This window comes from Carlito syrichta, unplaced genomic scaffold (genome assembly GCF_000164805.1).
Source record: "Carlito syrichta isolate Samal-C Ts95f unplaced genomic scaffold, Tarsius_syrichta-2.0.1 Scaffold316283, whole genome shotgun sequence".
NCBI classification, from domain to species: Eukaryota; Metazoa; Chordata; class Mammalia; order Primates; family Tarsiidae; genus Carlito; species Carlito syrichta.
Window position 1 is genome coordinate 122,427 of NW_007260379.1, and position 27,292 is coordinate 149,718.

The 27,292-nt window shown below is 42.3% G+C and overlaps 1 protein-coding gene across 3 annotated transcripts in view; it reads right to left on the minus strand.

The window, feature by feature from the left end:
- Positions 1 to 27,292, minus strand: part of STIM1 (stromal interaction molecule 1) — a 209,735-nt gene that overhangs the window by 17,844 nt on the left and 164,599 nt on the right. For all 3 annotated transcript variants that reach the window (XM_008074048.2, XM_008074047.2, XM_008074049.2), the window contains exons 4-7: positions 20,712 to 20,823; positions 16,939 to 17,054; positions 5,433 to 5,610; positions 746 to 923 (exon numbers count right to left, since the gene is read on the minus strand). In XM_008074048.2, the coding sequence (XP_008072239.1) occupies positions 746 to 923; positions 5,433 to 5,610; positions 16,939 to 17,054; positions 20,712 to 20,823 (584 nt within the window). The remainder of the gene's footprint in view (positions 1 to 745; positions 924 to 5,432; positions 5,611 to 16,938; positions 17,055 to 20,711; positions 20,824 to 27,292) is intronic.

Below are 27,292 nucleotides of genomic sequence, written 5' to 3' on the forward strand. Positions count from 1 at the left end.
GAAGGATCACCGGAGCCCAACAGGTCGAGGCTGCGGTGGCCGGAAGTGGCCACTGCACTCCAGTCTGGGCGACAGGGTGAGACTCCAACAACAACAACAAAAAAAGCTGCAAGCAACCCAAATGTCTATCAACAGATGAATGAAAATATAAATTCTAGTATACTCATACAATGGATTATTACTCAGCAATGGAAATAAGCCAACAATCACTACATACAACATGGATGATTCTCACAGACATAAAGTTGAGTGAAAGAAGCAAAACACACAAGAGTGTATACTGTATAATGCCATTTATATGAAGTTCAAAATCAGGCAAAACTAATCTGGTTTACAGGTTGTGACATTAGTTACCTGTTGAATGAAATATTGACTAAAGAGACAAAAGTGAGCTTTCTGGGGTGCCGAAAAGGTTTTGTATCTTGATCTGGGTGGTAGTTACACCGGTACAGGCATATGTAAAAGCTTACCAGATGTATATTTATGATTTGTACACTTTATGTAAATACTTCAATGAAAAGGAACAAAATAACTGTTTTCACTCATTATCCACTGTTCTTTGAGAATCACAGTGACCATTTTTTGTAACTTTTCCACTACTCTAATTGATAAGAGTCTAGTGACTCTGGAAGATAGTCTTTGAGTCATATTTCAAAGTCCTCACACATGAAACTTTCCAGCCAGACCCTGGGCCCCTCCCCATCCCCACCACTCAAGGTGTCCAGGAATTTGTAGACTCTCCTACCTGCTCCAACTCCTCCTCAGCATATTTTTGGCGGCTCCGCTCATTCTCAGTACCCTCCCGCAGTTCCTTCAGCCGCTGGGCTTCCTGCTTGGCAAGGTTGATCTCATCACGTAGCTTCTTTTCCAGGTGGACCTTCTCCACCTCCACTGTTCGGTGCTCCTCCTGGGCCTTGTGCAGCCTGAGGGGTGATGCAGGGAGCTGGAGGAGGCCAGGCAGGGCTTGCTAGCCAATATGCCATGAGTCATGGCAACAAAGAAGAAAATGAGAGCTCCAGTTCTCAACATATATTCTCCCTATTCTGCTGTCTGGCTCTGAGCTAGCTCAGGGCCAATAGAAACCACAGTCATTTCCTAATTCATACATTGGCCATCATTTTGCTGCTAGTAATCAAGGCTGTGAAGCCATGTTCTCAAACATCTGAATCAGTTCCACTAAAGTGTCTTACATACTAAAATAATAACCACTAGTTGATAAGGCATTCCACATTTTCCTCCTAGCAGATAATGATATGTTAGACAGCCCAATTTTTAAAAATGAGAAGAGATTCCCAAATGACCAATACATTTATAAAAAGGTGTTCAACAATATTAGAGAAATGAAAATTAAAATCCCATAATTATTTCCCTTCTATCAGGGTGTCTGGAAGGTTCAATAAATGTAGAATAACTTACAAGCTACACAAAGATACAGGGAAAACCTAGTGGCTGAGATATGGCTGGGCTGGTGGTAGAGAAGACGATTAAGAAAGATGAGGAAGCCGGGCTCGGTGGCTCAGCCTGTAATCCCGCGCCTTTGGGAGGCTGAGGTGAGTGGATTGCCTGAGCCTGCGGGTTCGAGACCCGCCTGGGCAGGCGAGACCTCATCTCTACAATAACTCAAAAAATTAGCCGGGCATGGTAGCGCACGCCTGTAGTTCCAGCTACTTGGAAGGCTGAGGCGGAAGGATCGCCGGAGCCCAGCAGGTCGAGGCTGCGGTGGCCGGGAGCGGCCACTGCACTCCAGTCTGGGCAACAGAGTGAGACTCCAACTCAAAAAAAAGAAATATGAGGAATTATTGAGATGGACCTCTTGGACTCCTGAGTACCTGTTCTCACAACCACAGAAAAATGAAATTCATGCCAAATGGGGTGAGCAGGGCTTAGAAGAGTCCCCTGCTGCTCTCAGACCTGAGTTCCTTTCCCAAGTTTCTTCCCTACTGGATAACATCTCAAGGGCATCAGTTATAACGAGATTCTACCCTTGCACCCATACACACATTCCCTCTGTTCACTGAGAAAATCTTCCATCCGGCTAAGCCAGCCTCCTTCCTTCCTTTCTCCTTTCCGCTACATATCTATGTTAATCCATTCACTTACCAAGTTATTTTAAGTGCCTACTAAATGCCAAGCCCTGTGCTAAGCCCTCAATATATGTAGATAAATCAGAAAGCTGTCCCTGCCACTGGGGAGCTCATGATCTAGTCCAAGAAAGACAAGTAACAGATAACTTGTATACAGTGTGATAAAGTTTATAATAAAAAATAATATAAAGTTTTGGGGAGCCCAAAGGATGGAATAATTAACTCTGCCTGAAAGGAATCAGGGAAGAGGAGGTTTGGGCTAGGCCCAGAGGAAGGTTGAGTTTGCTAATGTCTTTGGAAGAAGGAAAGGATTTAGCTACTGTCCAGTCTTCCTACCTTAGTAGAAATCATCAGGTTACAAGGGGACTAGCATGGAAGGGGGAAAGGATGATGAAGAAGAGGTGAGATATATCACTTTGACTTGAGGTACAGGAAAAAAAAGGATAGACTACAGAACAAGAAAAACCATTAAGCTAATTAAGTCGATGAAACAGAAGAGACAGAAACAACTCAATCTCTACAAAATTCCAATCCAGAGTTGTCAGCAGCTAAGATCCCAAATGATGTGATGGGACAAACAAGGAAGTAAGAGGAAGAATTGTTAGGTTGCAAGCTTCCTGCATACAAGTTGCAGTCTTCTGTCTACTTTGTCCTTGCAAGAAAGGGAATTGAACCTCCTTAAGGTGAACAACAGATGGCGATATATGCATAGCTAAAAACAAATCAGAGGCGCCATTTCCTGCTCCCTATCTCCCTTCCTTGCTGAATATCCTCCTTTACTGCACAACCTTCCATGACCCAACTGCATGAAATTATACCATTAGAGATTCAATTCTTAATTAAAATATTGTCCCCTTAGCCGGGCTTGGTGGCTCAGCCTGTAATCCCGCGCCTTTGGGAGGCGGAGGTGAGTGGATTGCCGGAGCCCGCGGGTTCGAGACCCGCCTGGGCAGGGGAGACCCCCATCTCTACAATAAAATCAAAAAATTAGCCAGGTGTGGTAGAGCGCGCCTGTAATTCCAGCTACTCAGAAGGCTGAGGTGGAAGGACCGCCGGAGCCCAGCAGGTCGAGGCTGTGGTGGCCGGGAGCGGCCACTGCACTCGTCTGGGTGACAGAGTGAGACTCCAACTCAAAAATAAAATAAAATAAAATATTGTCCCCTCTTCAGAAAAGCCAATACTATAATACGTCTGTCCTCTATAATAGGGAGATCTTTAAAGCAGAACTAAACCTGATGCCCTTGCACAGTTCCAGTGATTATGGTCTAGAAAAGATGAAGATCACTAACTATTGTTGGGTACAGAAATGAGTAAATAAGTGTACAACCAAGCACTACCCCACTCCAAGGCAACAATAATTAGCATTACAATTAAGCAGACTGATTGCAAGTCCTGGCTCTAAGCATTTGTGTGACTATGAACAAGTTTTCTTTACAGTAAAATGGGAATCAAAATTCCTGCCTGCTTCAAATAATTATCCTTAAACCCAATGAAATCCTAACTGGAATGTACATTTAGCATTATGTTTATTTGCACAAACTATGAACACTGTAAATAAAGCTCTGTGGTGGCTGGCAGTACAGGCCTGTTAAAGTAAGGAGAAACAGGGTGGCATGTGGGCTCTGGACATAGTCAAAGAAGGATATATGTATGCAGTGTACAAGCCTATCTCTTGCACACTGATGGGGGAGTGGCTTTGTCTCTTTCTAAGTGCCACAGTGGTCATTTAGCTCTGGAAGCCTTGGAGTAGGGAGTGCTGGGAGCTTAGTTTTATCCCCTAACTTGGAATGTCTCCTGCCTGGATTCTTTTGACTTTGGAATAGAAACAGTACATGTTTTTCAGACAAAGAAGTATGGGGACTGCTCAGATAGCAGCAGTTAGCCCCTAATTGGGATAGGGCCCAAGAATTAGGGACCCAGCAGAGTAGCCAGGAGTCAGCTTAGAGATCAGACCCTTTCCCCCTAGAAGCTCATTCCAAGGAAATGAATCTAATAAATCTGCTGCCTCAGTAAAGACAGCACCTTGGGGGTGTCAAAATTCTTAGCTTACTACTTACTGATACGAGTGACCCTCAGCAAAACACCCTCTCTGAGCCTTCATTTCCTTAACTCTAGAATAGGGATAATAACAGTACCTACCTCAAAGGATTTGGTGATTAAAAGCGGTAACACATTTATGTACTTAACAATACCTGATTTGTAAGGAATCCTTTCTCCACCTCTCCAAAGAAAATAATACCTATCATTTAAAAATAACAGAATAGACCAAATTACATTTCCTTTTACATGGATTCCTGCAAAGACTTCCCAACTAGACTCTCTAGGCTGTCAGCATCATTTTCTAAAAGATAAGCCTGAAGCAGACCTTTCCCCTTCTCAAAAACAAAACAACCAAAAAACTGCTTTGACTCTCTATTGCCTTCTGCATCCTACTAAACTTCTCCACATGCATCTTAAGGTCCCAGGGATCCATCCCACCCCATATACTCAATCTTAACACCCAGGACCTCCCCACCCACCTCCACAGAGTTCCATATCCACTCATCTCCTGCCTCTCTACTCTTATAATCATGCTTTTCTTATCCCATAAGCTGGCATTGAGTGTGTACTCACTGCTCCTTCTTTTGTGTGAAGGTTTTTTTTGCCCCAGAAGCAATGAATTTCTTTCAATTGCCAGCACAAACCTGGTTCCTAGATGTCAGGAAGTACACTGATTGACTGAGCAACACTCTTTTCACAGCTAAATCTTCTGCCATAGTTTTAAAGCCATGCTTTATTTCAACAGAATCCCAGGCTATCTGAGTTAGGAGTGTTCTCCTAGGAGAGCTGAATGTTCTCCTAGTTCAACCCCTTCATATTGTTGATGAGAAAATGAGTCCGGGAAGGGAAAGAGATTTATCCAAAGTCATACAAGTCAGTCCTTATGAGATGTAGACTCTATACAAGAAGGAACTGAGGGCAGTAAGAAGAAAAGTTTGTGAGGTTTCTTTGGGGAACAGTAAAGAACAGTTCATTAAACCTATTTATAAGAGAAGCAGTCCAGAAGCAAGATGAAGGGTAGAATGACCCCTAACAAGCCATGGTAAGCTCAAGACCTCTGGTAGCTACACATTTCTCCCTCTGAAGCTAAAAGCAAAAAAATATGGAAACAAGCTTCTCCCCAGGAGAAAGTCCCATAGCAACTGGAATAGCAGGATCCTAAACTTGCAATACCATTTCGGAAGGACGACATGGCCTAGACAGTCATGTCAGTATGGTTTCAGGGGCCAAGTGGCCCACACCCAGGTGGAAACAGGAGGCTTCCAAGAGTTAGCAGGGCCTTACTTTTCCTGAGGGGCAGGGCCTTACCTTTCCTGAAGGTCATGCAGACTCTGCTCAGCTCGGTGTAACCCCTCCAAGTCCTTCATCATCTTTTTCATGTGTTCCTTGGAGTAACGGTTCTGGATATAGGCAAACCAGCAGCCGCCCACACCAATAACAATAGACACCACCAGCATGAAGTCCTTGAGGTGATTATGGCGGGTCACTGCCAAAGAGGAGAGGGCATGGTGAGTCAGGGAGCACACCACACACTTAGCCTTGCAGATTCCACTGTATCCCCTCCCTCTATGAAGCCTTCCCCGACAGATACTCTTTCTCACTGAGAAGGAATTAGTTTCCCTTCTTAGACACACATTTTCCTACACTATTATAGTAAGTTCTATGACTATCTCTCTGCCAGCTAAGGCTGAGTTTAGAAAGGATGAGAGGCCTTAGAGTAATAGAGGAAGCTTAATAAATCATACTTGCTTAAGGTACAGTAAAGAGGAAAGAACTAGTGCCTTCTCAATGTACCCCAGCCATCTCTGGGCTAGGGTGAGCCCATACGCCTGATGCATGGCTTCCATCCTACAGGGTAAGTAATTATAAAGTGCTACAGTAGGTTAATGGAGATGGCTAGTATAAAGGATATAAAGCAAGGTCACTAGACACTGGGGTTTGGCTGTAGGACTGAGATTACTGTAGGAGTGAGGTGTCCATTCTAGGCACAGGTTCAAAGCTCAGATCAGGGAAAGGTCCAGAAATCTCCATCTGTGGAGAACATTTCTAGGCTATTGTGCAATTCAGAGACTAGTAGAATAGGAACAGTATCGAGAGATTGGTGTATATGAGACATTACACATACCAGACATTGAGGGGCAGATCTATCTCCAGAGAATGGCTAGCAGCAGTTCAGTGAAGCACCAGGGACCCAGCCACCAGCTGGAGATCAAAGTAATGCCCCGTGTCCATAGAAAAATTTAACAGCTAAACAAAGATTGACATCAAAAGATAAAAGCAAAATGACATCCTAAGAACTTAGCCAATAAGAGGGGCACTCCTGCAACACATCATCGTTCCTAGTATACCAGATCTGGGCTCCATGCCACAACTCAGGAGACATGAGAGGGACATCATAAGGAAGAGAGGGCTGTTACTGCATTGTGTCTGGATTGTGCTGTGGGCTCACAGAATACCTAGATGTGGGAGTCAAGGACAGAGGGAAAAAGGGGATTTAAACCAGGACTAATGACCATCTGTGCATAGCAGACTGCCCTCAGACAGGGGAGGAGGAAGAAGTAGGACTGGCAGGTCCTTGGGCCTAATAAGGACATGGGACTTCTGGAAATCCAAAAGGACCCAGGAAGAGTCATCAAGTTAAGGGAGGGTTTAGACACCAGGAAAAGACGTGTAGCTAGAAGTTATATTAAGCTGAGACCCACAATTTGACAAAAAGGGTTATAGTCATAGTACCTCATGGAAAGGCTGGGCAGCAGGACATGGGGATAATATGGAATCAAAGACAGATTAGTACATTCTATGTCCACCCAAGGGAGGGGAGTTACTAGGTCCAGAGTGGTAGCCATATCCTTCTCATGTTTATTCCAGGTTCTCAGACAGAAAACTGAGGCTCCTCTAGTGGCCATCCCCTAGCCTCCAGGTAGGCCTACACTTCTGGCCAAACTCAAGCCCTTACTTTCCTGTCCTTCAGGTCCCAAGAGGAGTTATTTCTACAGCCCAGTGAGTTGCCTTTCTTTCTGGAACACACCTGCCTCCTACATAGTCTATACTAGAGCCTGGGATACTCTTTGTCTTCCCTATTTTTTAAGGACTTTTAACCTTGGTTTCCTATGGTTCTTCAACTCCAACATGCTCCTTACATTCTTACCAAAAGTCAAAGGTACCCTTGTTCAAACAAAATGCCATGCAATGAGCACCCTCCCCCATTACTTCCAACACTTCAAAGTACTTAAGGTGGGTGTGCAGATTGGGCCAAGCTGTGTCATTTGGTCCCTTATTCTACCTTATCCAGGTCAATTTGGAAACAATTCTATTATTTTGTCTAGCTTTATATGCTCATTCAAGTCATGAGTAAGAATACTGAATAACCAGGGTCAAGGATAAGATCTAACAGTCACTCCCTCCCTCTAAGGCAACACTGTTCTATCTACCAGTACCCACTGGGTTGCTTCAACCAGTTTTGACTCTACTTAAATATACAAACATCCACCCCATCCATCCCTCTGCTTTGTCAATGCAGAGGTAAAGTCCAGATTTACTGTATGCCACATGAATGAACTACCAAGGTTGGTGGAAAGGAAATGAGTTTAATCTGATTGATTTACTCTTTATGGCTCTTAGTGATCATCACTTGCCTGTATGCCAGTACACAGCACAGCATCCACCAGCATACATAGGTTGATAAATACTCCTGGGAATGATAATTCACTAATGAGCCTCAAATACGGTAACATCTCCCTCCTTTCAATTCATATAAGAAAGGAAGGGAAATAGAGGAAGTATAAAAATGTATCAGGCATTTATATTCATCATCTCTCATCCTCACAATTGCTATGTAAGGTAGGATATTGGTATTTCCATTCTATAGACCAGGAAATTGAGTCTCCATAGGGGACACTGACTTGCTAGAGTTCATAAAAAGTGATAGTGCTGGGCCAGATTTGCCTGACTACATTGTCTTTCTGCTACAATACACTTCTTCAATACAACTTTCATACTCCTACAGTTAAGTATTGATTTTTCCTGCATTGTTACATGTCTATATGGCCCTGATCTATCTTGAACATGACAAGGCCTGAATTTTCCCCAAAACAATACTCTTGAGAGCTGATTGTGGCACTGCCATCAAGACAGTGAAGACCCAAAGGCCAAATGGCCAGGACTTAAGGTTAAACATAGGTTTCACACAGAGAGATTACTGTGCCATCAAAGGAAACATCTTTCACTGTTAGGAAGCCTAGGTTCTATGCTTGCCTCTGCCCCAGTTTGCTATGAAATTTACTTCCCCTATCTGGACCTTAGCTTCCTCAGCTGTAAAATGCAATATCGTGGAATTACTGAAGAGATCTGTATGTGGGTACAAATGACAGTGCTGTAAGGTATCTTGGAATATTCAGATGGACCGTATCCAGGATGGAGAGTTTGAGAAAGAGGAAGGAACTAGAGCTGTAGATGTAAGAATTGTCAGGTTCCTTCTGCAGAACCCTGGGCTGTACCCCACACCCCTAAGTGAATCTATGAATCATTATACAAAAAAAGAGGAGAAAATAGGCAAGAGTCTAGACTATGTCTTATTAATGATGTACTTCTTCCCATCATAATCTCATTCCCATGGTTCAATTTCTACATCTTCTCAGCCCACCACAGTCCACAGAGAGCCTTCTGTTCCTTCTCCTCTGAGCTAGGATTTCCTAATCAACACATTCTTTGGACAGGTAAATATGAGTTATCTGTTTCTATCTCAGGAAATACCTTGTGTATTTTTCAACTTTCATGTCAGTCACCTTCTAGTAATCTGTGAGTTCCTCAGGACCAGGGCACAGGACTCTCTGTTGCCCTATGCTTAGCATAGAGTCTGGCCAGAGTAGGTAGTTGGCAAAGGTAAAAAGGGGAGAAAAAGTGACAAATGAAGGGAGATTTTAGATGGAAAGGGAGGCTACAATACAAAGTGCATGCAGAGGGCAAACACCAGCTCCTAGGGACAAGAAGAGTATGGTTAGCAGTACTACACAGCTACCACACAAACTCAGTTCTCAGAATCTACCTCACACCTGGTCAACACAACCAGGGCAGAGGAGGTTTCAGGAGAACAGATGTGACCGGCTAGGTGAACAGAGCTAACCCCGGGAAACTGGCTGGGACCTAGGGAACCAAAGGATGGCAGAATTCCCAGGCTGAATGCTACAAATAGATTTTAGCAAAATGAGGTCAACTGTTAACGCCATCAGGCCTGAGGCAGGGAGGTAGGTATAAACAAATGAGATATTAACTCGGGGTAGTGATGAGAATTTTCAGGGTACCAGTTAGACTAAGAAAGTAAGTCTCTAATCATTATCACCTTCCAATCTATTCTCTCTACCTTCTCTATTGTCCACAATATCCTGGCAGATACAGATATGCATTCCTCGCGGCCAATATATGTGCTAGGAATTTCTTTTGTCACTTACACAGACTTCTGTGCTGTGGTGTCTGTTTACCCTGTAAGAGCTACTCCTGGGCCCTCCTCCCTTCTAATTATAGCCCAACAAATGCTTAGGATCCCTCAATTATCGACAGATACTCCATAGGTAGCAATTCTCCCCCAAATCAAGCTGGGCCAGATTCCTCTCCCAAATCTTCTTACTTCTCACTCCTGTGAGAGACCCAATTCCTTTTGTATAACTTCTAGTATACATCTCCTGGTACCTGCTCCTTGCTAGATCTTAAGCTGAATGCTGGTGACAGATGAACAAAGCTGTCTGTCATCAAGGAGTTTCCAGTTTAAAGGGTAAAAAGACCAAAACAGATTGTTATAAAGAAAGCAAGTACAAAGGGCTGTGGCTTTCTAGAGGAGAATAAGAGGAAAGGGTTGAGCATGCCTGAGAAGAGTATGGAAAAGCATCCTGGAGAAAGCTTGAAGTGCAAGTTGCAGTATAACAGAAAGGAGAGAGGGTAAGGATACAGCTACAGAGACCACAGCAAGTTTTGCCTGAGAGGCAGCCTCTCCTGCTCACTGGGGACTTTCCCCTATTATCTGAGAAGAAAAGTAAGACATAGTCTTCTCTTTTCCTATCTACAACTGCCCTTACTCCAACAATTACTCTGCAGACCTCTCTCTGCACCCTTCTCAATATTCCTGCTAAAAGTACAAAGAGTACACTAGCCCCTAGCCCATGACCAAGCACACAGTAGGCACACACTAAAAATGGTAGCTACCATTTATAGAAGGGAAATTGGAGCGCAAAGAACCTTAGAAATGTGCCCAAGGTCACAAAGCTACTGAGTGATAGAGCTAATCAGTTTGATTTCAAAGCTGGAACTCTTTATATCTTGTTTCCTCTAATAGAAGTAAAGATAGGATAATAGAAAAAAGCACTGAAATATGAGTTAAAGACCTGTGTTTGAATCATGGCTCTGCCACTTAAAAGTTGAATGGCCTCTAAAAACTCACTTCATCTCTCTGAGCCACAGTTGTTTTTTTGTTTTCCCCTAGCTTTTTTTTTTCTTAAGAGATGGTGTCTCTGCGGACCAAAGAGAGGCCCAAACTTTACCTACACAACGACCATTTGAATACCTAACCCTGAATTGTACCCCACATCTTTAAAATAAAATAAAAGAGATGGAGTCTCACTATATTGCCCAGGCTGAACTAGAACTCCTGGGCTCAAGTGATCTCCCACCTCAGCCTCCTGAGCAGCTGGGTCTACAGGTGTGGCCCACCATGCCTGGCTAATCCTTCTGAGAAAATATCTGCAGAGAAGACAAAGTCCTTTCAATGAACTATCTGCTGCCATAGTGAGATATTAGCTTAGGCCTCATATGAACATTGCCTTTCAATGGGCCTGTATTTCTCAGAGTGCACCTAACATCTGACAACTGGTGTTGTTTGGAAAGCCCTGGATGGGCCTGCAAGCCCAGAGTCAACTCTGTAGAGTGAAAAAGACTGTAAAGGGCCGTGTGCTACCTTGTAGCCTCGTGAGGAGGACTGAGCATGCCCTCTACTGTCAGAATATGGACCTTGAGGTAGCCCTATACGTAGCCAGTCTGGTCCCTCTTCCCCTTCCCAAGTTCTGAGACTGCTGTGGACAAATGATGCTTCTTGGCTACTGCATGACAAACTTTTGATTTGAGATTTCCCACAGACCAGTGGCAGGGTTTTTGTTATGGCTGGGCAGGGTAGCTACAGCTGGCAGCTGTAACAAGTCTAGGTTATCTGGGATGTTTGTCTGCTATATGACTTACGATGAGGCCTGAGCATCTGTCCACTCAGTCTTAAGAACTCATCCTAAGTTAAGAACAGGTCAGAGTTAGTCAAGGCTGTCCCTCTAAATCCTACATGGTATTAGATAGGGATCAGCACTGAAATAGGGATTTTGGTCCATGCTCAGAAGAGAAAATAAAGCCTATAGGGGCACAGATTTAGGGACTCTTTGTAGGTACCTAGCAGGCATGCTCCAGCCCCCTTGCAGAATTCTCCTGGCAAAGAGCTTCCTAGTATTTTCCTCAGACTCCAGCTGGGAATTTTCAAAATTTTAACAACTATCAGTAGAAAAATATAAAAACAGTATTTGCCATCAGGACAGCTGCTGGTTTCCAAAATCTTAGGCTCCAGGAGTACACCCAGCTCTCTCAGAACCCTTGAGTGAGAAAGTTAGTAAGAGCCCTTAGTGACTGAGTTCATTTTACAGAAGCGAAAACCTAAGCCTAGGCAGAACTAGATTGCCAAAGATCACTTAATAAGGCAAGGGCCGACCAGGCTTGGTGGCTCAGCCTGTAATCCCAGCGCTTTGGGAGGCCGAGGTGGGTGAGTGGATTGCCTGAACCTACGGGTTCGAGACCCACCTGGGCAACTTGGCAAGACTTCATCTCTACAATAATTCAAAAACACTCAGCCAGGCGTGGTAGCACGCACCTGTAGTTCCAGCTACTTGGAAGGCTGAGGCAGAAGGATCACCGGAGCCCAGTAGGTCGAGGCTGCAGTGGCCAGGAGCGTGCCACTGCACTCCAGTCTGGGTGACAGAGTGAGACTCCAACTCAAAAAAAATCAATAAATAAGGCAAGGGCCAACCACAGAATTCCTAAAAGTACATGATGCAGACACCAGGAAGGAACAAGCCTCCTGTCTTTTACAAAGAACCCTTATCCCAAAAATCACGCAATGTCACAGCTGAAAGGAACCATAAGGATCCTTCAGCTGAAGTGTCGCATGATACAAATTAGAAAACATACCCTGAGAAAGTGACCTACCCAAGGTCACACAGTGAGCAGCAATTTTGAAAAAGGACTGGTCTCCTGTCAGTTCAGGGTTCTTTCCTAAATTTTATAAGAAGTTCTCTGAGTGAAAGCCCAGGAATTACCAAAAATTCAATCTGTACAGGCATACTTCAGAGATATTGCAGGTTCAGATCCAGACCACTGCAATAAAGCTCATACCTCAATAAAGTTAGTCACACAAATTTTACGGTTTTCCACTGCATATAAAAGTTTATGTTTATACTATACTGTAGTCTATTAAGTGTGCAACAGCATTATGTCTGAAAATACTATGTGCATACCCTTATCTAAAAATGCTTTATTGCTAAAAAAAAAAAAAAAAAAATCTGACAACTCAGAGTGAGCACATGCTATTAGGAAAATGGTACCAGTGGACTTGCTCAACACAGATTGCCACAAACCTTCAATTTGTAAAAAACGCAATTATCCACAGAATGCAATAAAGTGAAGTACAATAAAACAAAGAATGCTTGTATATGAGGGTTTTTTGGTTTGTTTCTTGGTTTTATTTTGAGACAGGGTCTCCCTCTGTCACCCAGGATGGAGTGCAGTGGCATGATCATGGCTCACCATAGCATCCAACTCCTGGGCTCAAGCTATCCTCCTGTCTCAGCCTCCTAAATAGCTGGGAATACAGGTACCTGTCACCATGCCCAGCTAATTTTTCTATTTTTTGTAGAGTTAGGGTCTCACTCTGTTGTCCAGGCTGGTCTCAAACTCCTGGCCTCAAGTGATCCTCCCACCTCAGCCTCCCAAAGTGCTAGAATTACAGGTGTTAGCCACCACACCTGGCTGTTTTTATTAGTAGTAAGATATAAGTTATACCCTGTAAAATTCTACATTTTTCTTTTAAAATGTATAATTCGATAGTTTTCATATATTCACAAGATTGTGCAACTATCAGCATAATTAATGTTAGAATATTACCATTAATCCAAAGAGAGAGATCCCATATCCATTAATAGTCACTTTCCATTTTCCAATCTTCATAGTCCTGGAAACCACTAATCTACTGCCTGTCTCCATGAATTTGTCTATTCTGGACATCCCATATAAGTGAAATCATAGACTCACACAATATGTGGCCTGTTTTGATTGGCTTCTTTCACTTAGCATGTTTTCAAGGTTCATCTATATCTATGGGCTGTCTTTTCACTTTCTTCATTTGTTCTTTGAAACACAAAACTTTTTTATTTTGATGAAGTCTAATTTATCTATTCTTCCTTTTATTGCTTATGCTTTTTAAAAGTAATTTAAGGTCAGATTCATATAATATAAAATTAATCATTTTTAAGTGAACAATTCAGTGACATATAGTACATTTACAATGCTATGTAACCACCACCTCTGTTTAGTTTCAAATCATTTATGTCACTCTGTAGTAAAATTTCTTATCCATTAACCAGTTCCTCCTGCCAACTCCTGCCAACCATCAGTCTATATTCTGTTTCTATGGATTTACCTATTCTAAATGTTTCAAATACATGGAAGTGTACAATATATGACCTTTTGTAGTTGGCTTCTTTCATTTAGCACAATGTTTTCCAGGTTTAGCTACATTGTAGCATATATCAAAACTTTATTCCATTTTATAGCTGAATAATATGCCATTGCATGTACATACCACAATTTACCTATTTTTCCATTAATAGGCATTCAGGTTGTTTCCATCTTTGGCTCTTGTGACTTACATTGCTATGAACATGTGTGTACATGTACGTGTTTGTGTACCTGTTTTCAATGCTTTGGATATATACCTAGGTGCAGAATTGCCGGGTTATATGATAATCCTGCAGCTAATTTTTGAGAAAACACTAGACTGTCTTCCACCGTAGCTGAGCCATTTTATACTCTCACTAGCAAAGTACAATTTCTCTAATCCCCCAACACTTGTTATTTTCCATTCAAAAAAAAGCTATTACCATTATGACAACTATCCTAGCCTGTGTGAAATATATTCTTAGCTTTATTACCTCTGTTCTGCCTATCTTGGAAACGTAGTTTTCCTGCTAACCTCTGTCCTTCCTTAGGGTGCATCACACACAGCATGGAGGCTATATGAAATGGGCCTAGGAAAAAATACCCTGTCCCAGTATCAGTCTAACCTGTTCTACCAGGGCCCCTCTTGTTGGCTCTGATCTCCTGGACCCAGAATTCTGGTTCCCATGCTACCTGATTTTTCCAGATAAAATCCTTGCCTGCTTTAACCTGTAGTTTCTAATGTACACTTTCAGATAAGGTAAATTCTATTTTGATACAAAACACATACAGCCTGATAATACACAGAAGACTAAGGAAGACTGTCAGGCTGCTGAAGGACTCCCCTTACTGAGTGCTGACAGAGGAGAGCCTTTGTAAAAATAGCCTAGCATTTACCACTGAGTATAAATCTTCTGGTATAAGTGTTCTTGATGGTATATACAAGGAAGTATGTAAGCTGTTAATGGGGAAAGTTTAATAAGGCCACTTCCCATCTTTCAAGACTCAGCTCAAAACCTATCCTCTCCATTAAGCTTCCTGGACTCCAATACGAAACTCCTCTCTATTTTGTGCCTCCAGCTGATCTCTTGAAAGATTTACATTCTAGTTGTAACACTTATATACCTGTTGGCCATTTACTATATTTGTTGGCATGCCTACCTCTATTCAGATTTAAGTCCTTGAGAGCAGGGCCCCTGACATTTATACTGGTACACAGAAGGTGCTCAATAAATGTTAGTGAATGAATGAAAGGCCATTGCTCAATACAGAGGGTGGGGCTCACATAAACAGCAGAGTCATTCACTGTGCCATTTATTCAATGAAGGTGAGCAAAATGTGTCCTAGAACCCTCTCCCCCAAAAAAGAAACCAAAGGAGGTGGGAACAGTCTCCTCCCAGCTTGCTTTATTTTACTTTCTTGTGTGTGTGTGTGTGTGTGTGTGCGCGCGCGCACGCACGCGCGCGCGTGCACGCACACATGTATGTGTAGGAGGTCTCACTCTATCACCCAGGCTGGAGTTCATGCACGCTCACAACCACCACAACCTCAACCTGCTGGGCTCAGGTGATCCTTCCGCCTCAGCCTTCCAGGTAGCTGGAATCACAGGTGCACGGCACCACGTCTGGCTAATTTTTTATTTATTTATTGTAGAGAGAGATCTCGCCAAGTTGCCCAGGCTGGTCTCAAACCCCTGGACTCAGTCAATCCTCTCGCCTCTGCCTCCAAAGTGCTGGGATTACAGGATTGAGCCACTGCACCTGGCTATTTTACGTTCAAAAGGCACAGGCCCACCTGTATTGAGACATCAGCTTGGGCACTTGCCAAGTCACACACACAAACAGGGAAATGTTGTACTGCCTCTGACCTTGCCTGCCAGCTGCTTCTCTCAGCTGGTTCCGGACTCAATAGCATTCTGCTGCTGGCAGCCTAAACTGATGCCAGTAGCTTCCAAAGGGCAGGAAGTGAGCCCTGAGAGCCCTGTTTGATCATGGTTAATATTCTCAGTTTTGTTCTCTCTTGGCTCACTTAGAATAAGAAAAAAAATAGCAGAGTTGGTCATTCCCATTATGCTGATCTGTAGGACTGAAGCACCTAATTCTCTCAAGTAGACCCTGGCTGAAAAGGCCACCCTTTCTTAGTCCTGAGTGTGTCTCTGTTGTTTCATTAAAAGTTTATCGAGTTTTCCTTGGTCATTCAAGGACACAAAAATGTTCAGCAATCAGTTTGTACATTCTGTACATCTATAGTGAGAATAGGTAATAGCTAAATGGCATTCAGCCCCTCATAGGTTACTTACTATCTGTGGGAATACTTTTTATATTTTAGCCTTTATACTCTTGCTCAGGTTGTTTACACCTCCTAGAATTGTCCTCTTCTGCTACTCCATGGAATAAAGCTCTAATAACCTTTTTTTTTTTTTTTTTGAGTCAGAATCTCCCTCTGTCACCCAGGCTAGAGGGCAGTGACATACTCACAGCCACCACAGCCTTGACCTGCTGCGCTCAGGTGATCTCTCCTCCTCAGCCTTCTAAGTAGCTGGAACCACAAGTGCATGCCACCATGCCCAGCTAGTTTTTATTTATTGTAGAGACACCATCTCACTAAGTTGACCAGATTGGGCTCAGGCAATCCTCTTACCTCCACATCCTATAGTGCTGGAATTACAGGCATAAGCCACAATGCCTGGCCTTTAACCACCCTTAAAGGAAGAGGTCACACACCACCCTGTCTATAGGATACCTTCTCTATCCCTCCTTTGGTCCTTAGAAGTACTGTGCCTCTCTAGAACATCATTAGGATAGAATATGATTCATCCAGGTCTTCATAGAGGGTCCAGCATAGCACTTGCACAAAACTGATACTTCCTTAAAATATTTAATAAATGGATGTTGCTGGCTAGTTGGACTAAAATACAAGACTGTTTGTTTGCATCTCAATACCAGTGGAAATAGTGAACAAGCTTGAGGGTGTGCCTAGAATACCCAGAACCTCAGCCCAGTCACTACAACACTATAAAAACCCATGACATGGAACAAAGGTTCCATGTCACAGCCGTAGCCCTTCCCTAAATAGGACTCACAGAGAGGAGGCCCAAAGAGCACTGTGTCCAGGGCCTTCAGCTGCAACTTCTGTCGATGGCTCCGGTCTGTCATCTTCAGCACGGTCCCTGTCATGGTGGTGTTGGTTACAGCTAGCCTGTTGAGGCAAAGAGTTGTGGATCAGTTTCCTGCCAGCAAAGCCAGGAAGGATCCTGGTAGAATTACCCACCTCCTCCAGGAACACTTCTAGCTCTTGGTGATTGCTCCCCTCTGCGCTTTAGAACACAGGGTGTACAGCAATGGGGTCTCAACCGGGAATATGGAGGTACACATAAAATTTACCAAGAATTGGCTCACTCTTTCCTTATATCTACCATTTCCTAAGTAACCTATCCTCTAAGGATTATTCATCTGTGACCATTCTCACACTCAACTCTAAGTTTTCTGTTGTGCTTCTTTCAGGATTTATCATCTATATATCTGTCCCCGCCTCCCACCACTTGTAAATGTATTCTCCTGTTCAGCCCAGGTCAAAAAACTAAGCTACATGACCCAGTGATTCTGGGAACTTCTGAATTATTCTAATCCTAAACCCACTGTAATTATATATAAACCTATTGATGACAAAAATTGAATCAGTCCTCCTGAATGAATTTTTAGCCTGTATTTGAATCACTGCAATACAATTTATCCCCAATAAGGTTACTGTACTTTTGTATGACCTTCAGCCACACTGTCAGTGATAAACTTTAATAGGAGAAAGTTTGTAAACAAGAAAATGACTTAGGAAAAAGTGGCCTTTGTTTTTCTTCTGCTGGAACACAATGGGTATAGGAGGAAAAGAATAAAGATATGAAAGGTTGAAAACTACTAGTCTAGGACCCACAAGTGAGCATTTAATACTATACCACTCTGTAAGGCTGGTGCTCTTTTCAGATGCATAGCTTTTTTCCCTAGCTAGAAAAGCTGCTGACATCACCATGAGTGATTTATACTCTTGTCTGAGCATGTGGAAGCAGCTACTTCCTTCTCTGGCCTTGGAAAGTTATCAAGAATCTACAACAGAGGCACTGTGATGGGGAGTGGGGCTATAAGGAGATATGGCTTCTCATCGCAGCTCGACCAGTGACTCACTTGTCTGATCATAAGCTACTTGATCACTCCCCTAGGACCTCAGTTTCCTCCTTTGTAAATATATGTAAAATCAGATGCTCCCTACAAGCCTAGGAGTTCTCAGGGCTTCTCTTTAGAGCACTTCTGCCAGATATGCTGGACTTTATCTGAATGATGAAAGTAAAAACTGCCATTTTTTTCTACAGTCTATTTCTCAAAGACACCTATGAACTGGAATGCTATCTACTTCTAAGCAGCAAAAGAAATTAGAAAGAAGCTAACGTTTACTAAGCAACTACTGTTTATCTAGTACTGTTCTGACACTTTACATACAATATCTCATTTAGCCCTCACAACACCCTTAAGAACTCAGTTCTAATATTAGTGCCACTTTATAAATAAGAAAACTGGCTGGGCTTGGGCGCTCAGCCTGTAATACTGCGCTTTGGGAGGCTGAGGTGAGTGAATTGCCTGAGCCTGCGGGTTCGAGACCCGCCTGGGCAACTTGGTGAAACCTCATCTCTACAATAAATTTAAAAAAAAACTCAGCTGGGCATAGTAGCACGTGCCTGTAATTCCGGCTACTCGGAAGGCTGAGGCGGAAGGATCGCCAGAGCCCAGCAGGTCGAGGCTACAGTGGCCAGAGCGGCCACTGCACTCCAGTCTGGGTGACAGAGTGAGACTCCAACTCAAAATAAATAAATAAATAAATAAATAAATAAGAAAACTAAGACTTAGAGTTGTGTAACTTGCCCAAAGTCACATACGAGTAAGTGGCAAAGCCAAGGGAATGAAACTCAAGCCTGCTAGATTCTTCCCATTACACCATGCAAGCTAGTGACAGGTCTAGCTAGCACTCCACTCCCACTCTACCCCAAGCACTGAAGGCTCCATGCTTCCTGCTATCACTAAGGTGCCAGAGCTTGGCATTTCTACACCTGTGCAGAGTGTAGTTGTACTTGGCTCTAATTCTAGCTACATGAGGGCTAAGTGAACCAAGACCTGAGAACTCACTTCTTATCCAATGCTTGCAGTTTTAATTCAAGCCACAGTCATTCTCCACGAGGAAATGGTTTAGGAATCCACCGGGCAATATTGCTATTTCCACAGGTAGCAAGAAAGAAACCTAAATCCTGGATCTTAATGGTCAATTATATATTCAGTCATCTGTCTCTTCCATTACACATTAAGTTCCTTAAAGTAGAGGCCAGGTATAATGCATCTCTTTGCCCTCAGGGACCAGCAGAGAGCATGGCACATGGTAGGTACTTGATGAAGTTTTGCTAAATATAATTGGATAGAATATTGCAAGGAAGTCTATCTTCAACCACATGGCACAAAAAGAAAACATAGTGAAAAAAAAAGGAGGGCACTAAGAACAAGGCAGACCTGGGTTCAAATCCCAGCTCTGCCACATACCAGCTTGGATAAATTATAAAATATTTGAGATTCAATTTGCTCACCCAAAAGTCAGAATAGTAATAATTTCCTCCCAGAATTGTGAGAATCAATGGAAATAATAGATAGAAAAGTACTTTATAAAGGGAGGTACAAACATTAAGATTATTACTCTCTCCAGAGTAGGGAGAAGTTGTGAAGAGGAGGCTGCAGGCAGCAGAGGAGGGAACAGCCAGCTCAGCTAGGCTGGACAGCAGTGCCTGGTAGCTCTGTGACTGGAGACTGCAATGTGTGGGCATTCCAACAGCTTCACCTTCCCCTGTCCCCTTTGCTGAAGCTCATAACCAGATGCACCTACATGATAAGATGACAGATTTTACATAATCAGCACTTACCAGATAGTAAGCCCTTTGAGGGCAAGGGCAGGTTGTTGTCATCTTTATCCCCAGCACCCAGCACAAGTGCTTGGCACAGAGCAGGTACCCAGTAAATATTTGTTGAATGAATAAGTAAATGGATTAATGACTGAATGACATATGGCACTAGTTTGATATAACAAGAAGTTCAAGCAGTACTCCATTCCCTCCCCACTCCCAACCCCAGCCCTAGCATATTGTGCCTGTAAAGGAGGCAAAAAGTTATGATACAACAGCTGTTGGAGTCACCTCGGAGACAAGGCTGGGGCCAATGGCAGTCAGAGCCTCTTCTATACCATTTTCATTATAGATAAAATAGTTTATCTATATGGATAACCCTGAGGAGGCTAAAAGAGCTCTGAGACTCCTGGGTGATAAAAGAAGCTGCTGATAAAAGAGGAGAAAAGTGAAGGGGATAAAAGAAAAAAGAAAAAGAAAGAAACACCACAGGTTTTTAAATCTACCCAAATCTAGATTCAAATCTCAGTCTCGCCTCTAACTACCCATGTTTGTGACCCTGGAAAAGTGGCCTAACCAATTTGACCATCTATATACAATAATACCCACCATATAAGCCTGATGTAAGAATTAAATGAGATACTGCTTACGGTGTTGAGTAGAGTGCCCGGTATGTGCAAAGCACTCAATAAATAGAAGATATTAGTATTATTCCCAGGACTGACAGGAATATTAAATAAGAGAATAGATGCAAAGTGGCCATCATGCTTTATAGCAAGCACACAATGAATGTGAGAATAAGAGAGATCTACAGACTCTGCCCTGAAAAGAGTGGAACTTCACATAACTGGATAGAGCAACATGAAAGCAGACCCATTCCAGCCCATGCCTTGAACCCCCTAGTGAGAAAAACCTGGTCCCCTCCTGACCTTGGCATGGCATGGCCACTGAGCTGCAGCTTCCGGAAGGTCTCCTCATACTGAGGCAGCTCCACATATGTGATCAGCCACTGCACCACTTCATCCACGGTCCAGTTGTACACTGTAGAAAGATACAAGCAAAGCCATAACTTCAGAATGCCAAGCACTTCTTGTACTTGTCACAGTCATAATGACCTTAACATTCACCACATTTGCATGGTTAACATTTCCCTCTCCCATAAAATCCCAAGTATGAAAAGAGTATATACTGTATGAGTATTTATATAAAACTCTAGAAAAGGAAAATCTATAGTGATAGAAAACAACAATGGTTAGCTGGAGTCAGAGCAAGGCTGGAGAATGACTGGGAAAAAAACACAAAGCACTGTTTTAAGGCAATGGAAATGGTCTACATCTTGAATGTGGTGGTTGTAGGTTACAATAACTGATAACATCTGCCAAAATTCATCAAACTGTACTTTTAAAATAGGTATATCTTTTTATATGTTATTTTTCCCCCTTTTTTCTGCCTACCAGCTTTCTTAGGTTGAATCTTCTTGTATGTAAATTATTCCTCAATAAAGTTGATTTTAGAATTTTTTTAAATTGTAAATGTGAGCAGAGCTGAGAATCAACCCTCCACCCATCCATCCAACTACCCAACTAAGCAATCATAAGAGGTCCAACTAAGCATTCATAAGGGGTCCACTTAGTGCAAAGCCTGCAGGAAGTCAGTTCCCAATCCAAAAGAAAAGATCAAAATCTAAACAGCATCAGTGAAGCATGGACTCTGATGAAGAAATACAGATAGAGCACAGAGGAGAAAGAGAATAATTACCTAGGGGTGCAAGGATAGCCTCGATGATGAATTGCAACATAAAGGATTAATTGAACTGTAACATAAAGGTTTAATAGAAGCTCATTTAAAACAGTTCATGGGTGTAGAGGAAGAAGGCACTGGATATAGAACGAAGGCAAGAGCAAAGAAAACCTGTGTCTGGAATCTAGAACATATGGAAGGTAGTGGCAGAAGAAAGTTGAAGGCATATCACGTAGGGTCTTGACTGCCATGATTAGACAGCTACTAGTATTGCCCTGGAATGAGCCTACCTCAGGGTGATCTGGCCAGTTAGGTTAAGCCCAACCCCTTTCAGGGCATAATTTATAGACCTCTCCTCTTCTTACATCTATTGTGTACCTGGTATACAACACACTGGGCCCTCTGCATCTATGCTGTTATTCAGTGTTGCTGTTCAGAACTCCACAGTCCAAGTAATAGTTGCCAGTAGCTGCAAGTAGCTATTTAAATTTAAATTAATTTAATTAAATTAAAAATTCAGGCTAGTTACAGTAGCTCATGCCTGTCATCCTAGCACTTTAGGAAGCTGAGGCGGGCGCATCATTTGAGCCCATGAGTTCAAGGCCAGCCTGGGAAACATAGTGAGACCTCCTCTCTATAAAAAGTTTTAAAAAATCAGTGGGGCATGGTGGTACACACCTGTAGTCCCAACTACTCAGAATGCTGAGGTAGAAGGATAGCCTGAGCCTAGGAGGTCAAGACTAAGGTGAGCCATTATCATAACACTGCACTCCAGCCTGGGCAACTTTAACTCGAAAGAAAGGGAGAGAGAGAGAGAGAGAGAGAGAAGGGGAGGAAAGAAAATTCAGGTTCTCCATGACACTTACCAAATTTCAAGTGCCCAATAATAGTTAAATGTGTCTAATGACTACCATATTGTACAAGAGAATGAGATTCCAACTTTAAACATAAAAATAAATAAATAAAGCTTTCCCAAAGTTACCCAGTAAGAAATTGGTAAAACCAAGATTTGGATCTCAGGCAGTCGGCATCCATGGTCCATGTTCAAATTGTATATATATATATATATATTTTTTTTTTTAATGGAATTATTTTATGGAGGGTGGGTACCTTGTAGTACAAGCTTCCCTCGCTAGGTAAGTGTTCTAGGAGCCCATCAGCATCAGTGTACCAGCTAGCATTGTGAGAGGCTGCATTCAGCTTCAGTGAAATTTTTTTGAAGATTTTTTTATCACATTTGCCCATTTCATGATGGGTGATTTACATGAACAACATGCCCACACCATGCTGAGTATTTAGCAGTTTTTGACCAAACATGGCTTGACCCCTGTGCCCCAATCTCCCTATTTACCCAATCTCACCCTGAGAGACTTTTTGTTTGTTTCCCAGATGAAAAAAAAGTCCTCAAAGGGAAATATTTTGCTGATGTACAAGAGGTGAAAAAAAAAACAACAGAAGAAGCACTGAAAGGCATCAAAATTGGCACGTTCAAATACCATTCTGAGCAGTAGAAAAAGCATCTTGGTAGGTGTATTGCATCAGATGAAGAGTACTTTAAAAATGACTCAAATTTAAACATGAAAGAATAAATAAGCAATTTTTATAAATAAATTCTGGATTTTTTGAGGTCCCTCTTGTATATATAGAGATATACATAAATAAATAAAATAGATATATAGATGTATATAGATATAGATATCCTCCCTGATGCTGCTGGAAGTCTTCATACAGAGGCAAAGTTGAGTCAAGATCCAGATGACATAATTTAAGCCTTAGTTAGATCATGTCTGTAGACAGCCCTATTCAAAGATATTTCAATTTTGTGCAACAAGTAAATTTCTCCTCTTGCTTATACCAATTGAGAGGATTTTCTGTCAAAACAAGACAACTGAAACAATTACTGAGTGATCATTCACAACATGGCAAATCCTCTGTATTATAGTGTTGTGATCTTTTATGGGGATAATCACAAAAATTAGCCTTTTAAGATAATTTTGATATTTACATGATGTTTAAACATGCAGAAAGCAAATTTATTGCTATATTTTGTTTATAGTAAACTATGAAGGAATAGAAGTTAATTTAACACAAAAGGAATATATTTGAGCCAAGTGAAGGTCAAATGAGATCATGATATATTATACAAATCAAAGTTTCACAATAGCTTAAATAGAGAAAAAAGGGTAGGAAGAATGAGTCACCAGATGGCACCCAGTATGCAAATATACTGAACTTGAAAGAGTCTAGGAGCAACTGAGTTTCAGTAAAAAAGTACCATTTTATTAGATTTGAAGTTTATTTTTATTTAAAATATAAATATGTTTTTGTTTGCATTTGTATACAAATTTTACATAAAGACTTAAGCTTCATTTTATGTTTGTACTTATTTAAATAATATAATAATAATTTAAGTCAGCACTGCAGGTCCAAGATAAATTATTCCCCTTAAAAGAAATCTGCAAAAAACAGCCGGGCTTGGTGGCTCAGCCTGTAATCCCGCGCCTTTGGGAGGCTGAGGTGAGTGGATTGCCTGAGCCCGTGGGTTCGAGACCCGCCTGTGCAGCGAGACCTCATCTCTACAATAAATCAAAAAATCAGCCGGGCATGGTAGCGCATGCCTGTAATTCCGGCTACTCGGAAGGCTGAGACGGAAGGATCACCGGAGCCCAGCAGGTCAAGGCTGCAGTGGCCGGGAGCGGCCACTGCACTCCAGTCTGGGCGACAGAGTGAGACTCCAACTCAGAAAAAAAAAAGAAATCTGCAGATTCTTTAAGCTCGAAAACCACTGCTGTGAGCAGCAAGAAGCAAAAAAAGTTCTGAAGCAAAATGATATGGTGCGATTCATCACTCTCCTCTCTTAAGATCCATATCTTAGGCCATGCACAGTGGCTCACACCTCTAATCCTAGCACTTTGGGAGGCCAAGGTGGGAGAACTGCTTGAATCCAGGAGTTTGAGACCAGCTTATACAACATAGCAAGGCATTGTTTCTACAAAATAAAAAAATTAACCAGGCATGGTGGTGCATGCCTGCCGTCCCATCTATATGGGAGGCTGAGGCAGGAAGATTGCCTGAGCCCAGGAGGCTGAGACTGTGATGAGCCATGATCATGTCACTGTACCCCATACTGGGCAACAGGGTTAGACCCTGACTCAAAAAATAAATACATAAATAATAAATAAATCCATATCTTTACCAAAATACTAGAATGCTATCTAATTTCCCTTTAATAGTCAGGAAATATTGAAAGCATGGGACATGTCCTATTCATTTGTGCTCATCCACTGTTTCTAAATTAGAGCTTCATATAGTATCATCAATAAGAATAACTACCCTAAATGAGGAGCTCCAGAATATTCTGATTGTGGGCCTCCAAGCACAACACAAAAAAACCTACTTAGAAAAACATATAGCTCATGTGGATGGGTAATTTCTAAAAATGCTTGTCAAAAAACAGGCATTCCTCTGGTAGGCATACCTCACATCTCAGGTTGTTTCTGTCACTCTAACATTCGCTAGAGAAGTTAAAAAATGGGGATGATTCTCCTACTTCCTCCACAATGAGCTCAGCACATGATACAAAGCAGACAATCAGGAAGACACCCTGAATGAAACAAAGTTGAAGGCAAAAATGCTCCAATCTTTTCATGTCCTTAAGAAGATGCTGGAGCTCAGGAGAAAAGCTCCAAAGCTGAGTGGCTTTGGAGGTAGATCAGACTATTTGCAGAGGCATGGTGGGAGAGAAGGCAAAGGTGGCACGGCGAGGAAACAAGGCAGGCATAGTATGTTCAGAGACTAATCCTAGCAGACAAGATACTAGAGGCTTAAGTGAAGGATGCTTTGTCATTGCTTGGTTAAATGTCTAGTTCCCAGACTAAAATACCCTGATAGGAAAAGATTTCCAAGAAATACCTTGAGGAAAGAAGGATGATAGAGCTGGAGTTAAAGTGATGAAGAAAGTAGAATGCACTAGAATGCATTATTTCTGAAAATAAATATGTATCCTCACACATTACAGATGTGATCATTTACCATGGTCAGGTAATGAAGGCACAGGAGAATGACACACAGATATGAGGCAGACAGACAAGTGCTAGCCTGCAAAGTACAGAGAACAACACGCTTCTATCACTGTTGCCAAGGAGTTCAGCCTCATGCAGCACAAAGGAAGCTTTCTGCCTGGCATGTAGAGTGGAAAGAAGGCCATTTTTTGGTTGCTAGAAAAGCCTGGGGCCAGCAGTGCTTCAAGGACCTTTTGTCTACTGGGAGAATACCTTGATACAAGCCTGGGCATAGACTCTTGGCATGCTGAAACTCTTTCATCAGCACACCCTACACCACAATGGAGACAGACAGGAGACGCTCTAGTTTCTCAGCCTCTGCACCAATGACATTTTTTTTTTTTTGAGGCTGCAGTGATCGAACCATCACTGACATTTTAGATGGGATAATTCTTTGTTGTAGGGCTGTCCTGTGCATTATAAAATACTTAATATTCCCTGCATCTACCCACCAGATACCAGTAGGAAGCTACCAGTCAAGACCATCGAAAATGTCTCTCAGATACTGCTGAATGTCTCCTGGTGGTCAAAATTTCCCCCAACTGAGATCACTGCTCTAAACACCACACTGAATGAAGCATAGGGTCTCTAAGGGGGTTAATGCACTCCAGTGAGGATGGACTCTAGACTAATCAGACCCTATAGAGCTAAGCTGTAGAGGAAAGAATAATGGCTTCAGTTTGTCAGGCCAAACCTCAAGGCAGTGTGTGTTTGTTTTTATCTTTATGTATCATTCTGTTACCTAGGCAGATGTCTTATTTGGGTAGAGCTAGGCAGCATGGTGTCCACTCAGAGCTGGTGTTGTCTGAACAAAATAGCCAGGATCAGCTATATTCTCTATAGCATCTATATCTCAGATAGTAACTCTGAGTTCCAGCATGGATATTTCATTCAACAGTCCAGCTGATAAATCAGGTTGTCCCTAAGGGTCAAGTACCTAAAAGTTAAGTCTTGTTCTGCTTTCTCTCCTTCCAAAAGAGAAAATGGAAATAATCCCTACACCAAAGTGAGGACAAAGGCAAGAACAAGTACAGAGAATGTGGCTATCAGTGAGAGGTTACAGAATTTGGCAAGGAGAGCTCAGTACAGATACAGATGCCAAATGACTCACATGTACACGCCCAGGAGGACATGCAAGCGAGAGACAATGTCCTAAAGTCATAAGTCTCCTGTCCCCACTGAGCCTGCCTACATGGCCCCTAGCCAGATCAAAGACTACATCTCTGGGCAAAATGACAAACAATGCTACACAGAATCAGAGAAGGCCAACCCCTAAAGTTTTGCACAACAAACAGTCCTTAAGAGAGATACACAAAGTGACTGTGTAGTCTCCAATCTTTTCAAGACATAATCTACCTGTTAAAAAAAACTTTGCACACACATAATATGTGTAGATCTGTTTATAAATTAGACTCATATGAATTAGATTGTAAATGTGCACGAAACAAACTTGAAAATTAAAGAATGAGATCAAATAAGTACAATACATAAACAGGCTCTAGTATCTTCTTCAAATGAACAAGTGATGGCAATTTGTGGGTCCTGGATCACCTGTTGTACAACCCATCAGTTTGTTTGTCTTTTGTTTTGAGATAGCGTCTCACTCTGTCACCCAGGCTGAAGTGTACTGGCACAATCACAGCTCACCTCAAACTCCAGTAGCTAGGATTATAGGTGCGCATCATCACATCCAGCTAATTTTTTTTTTG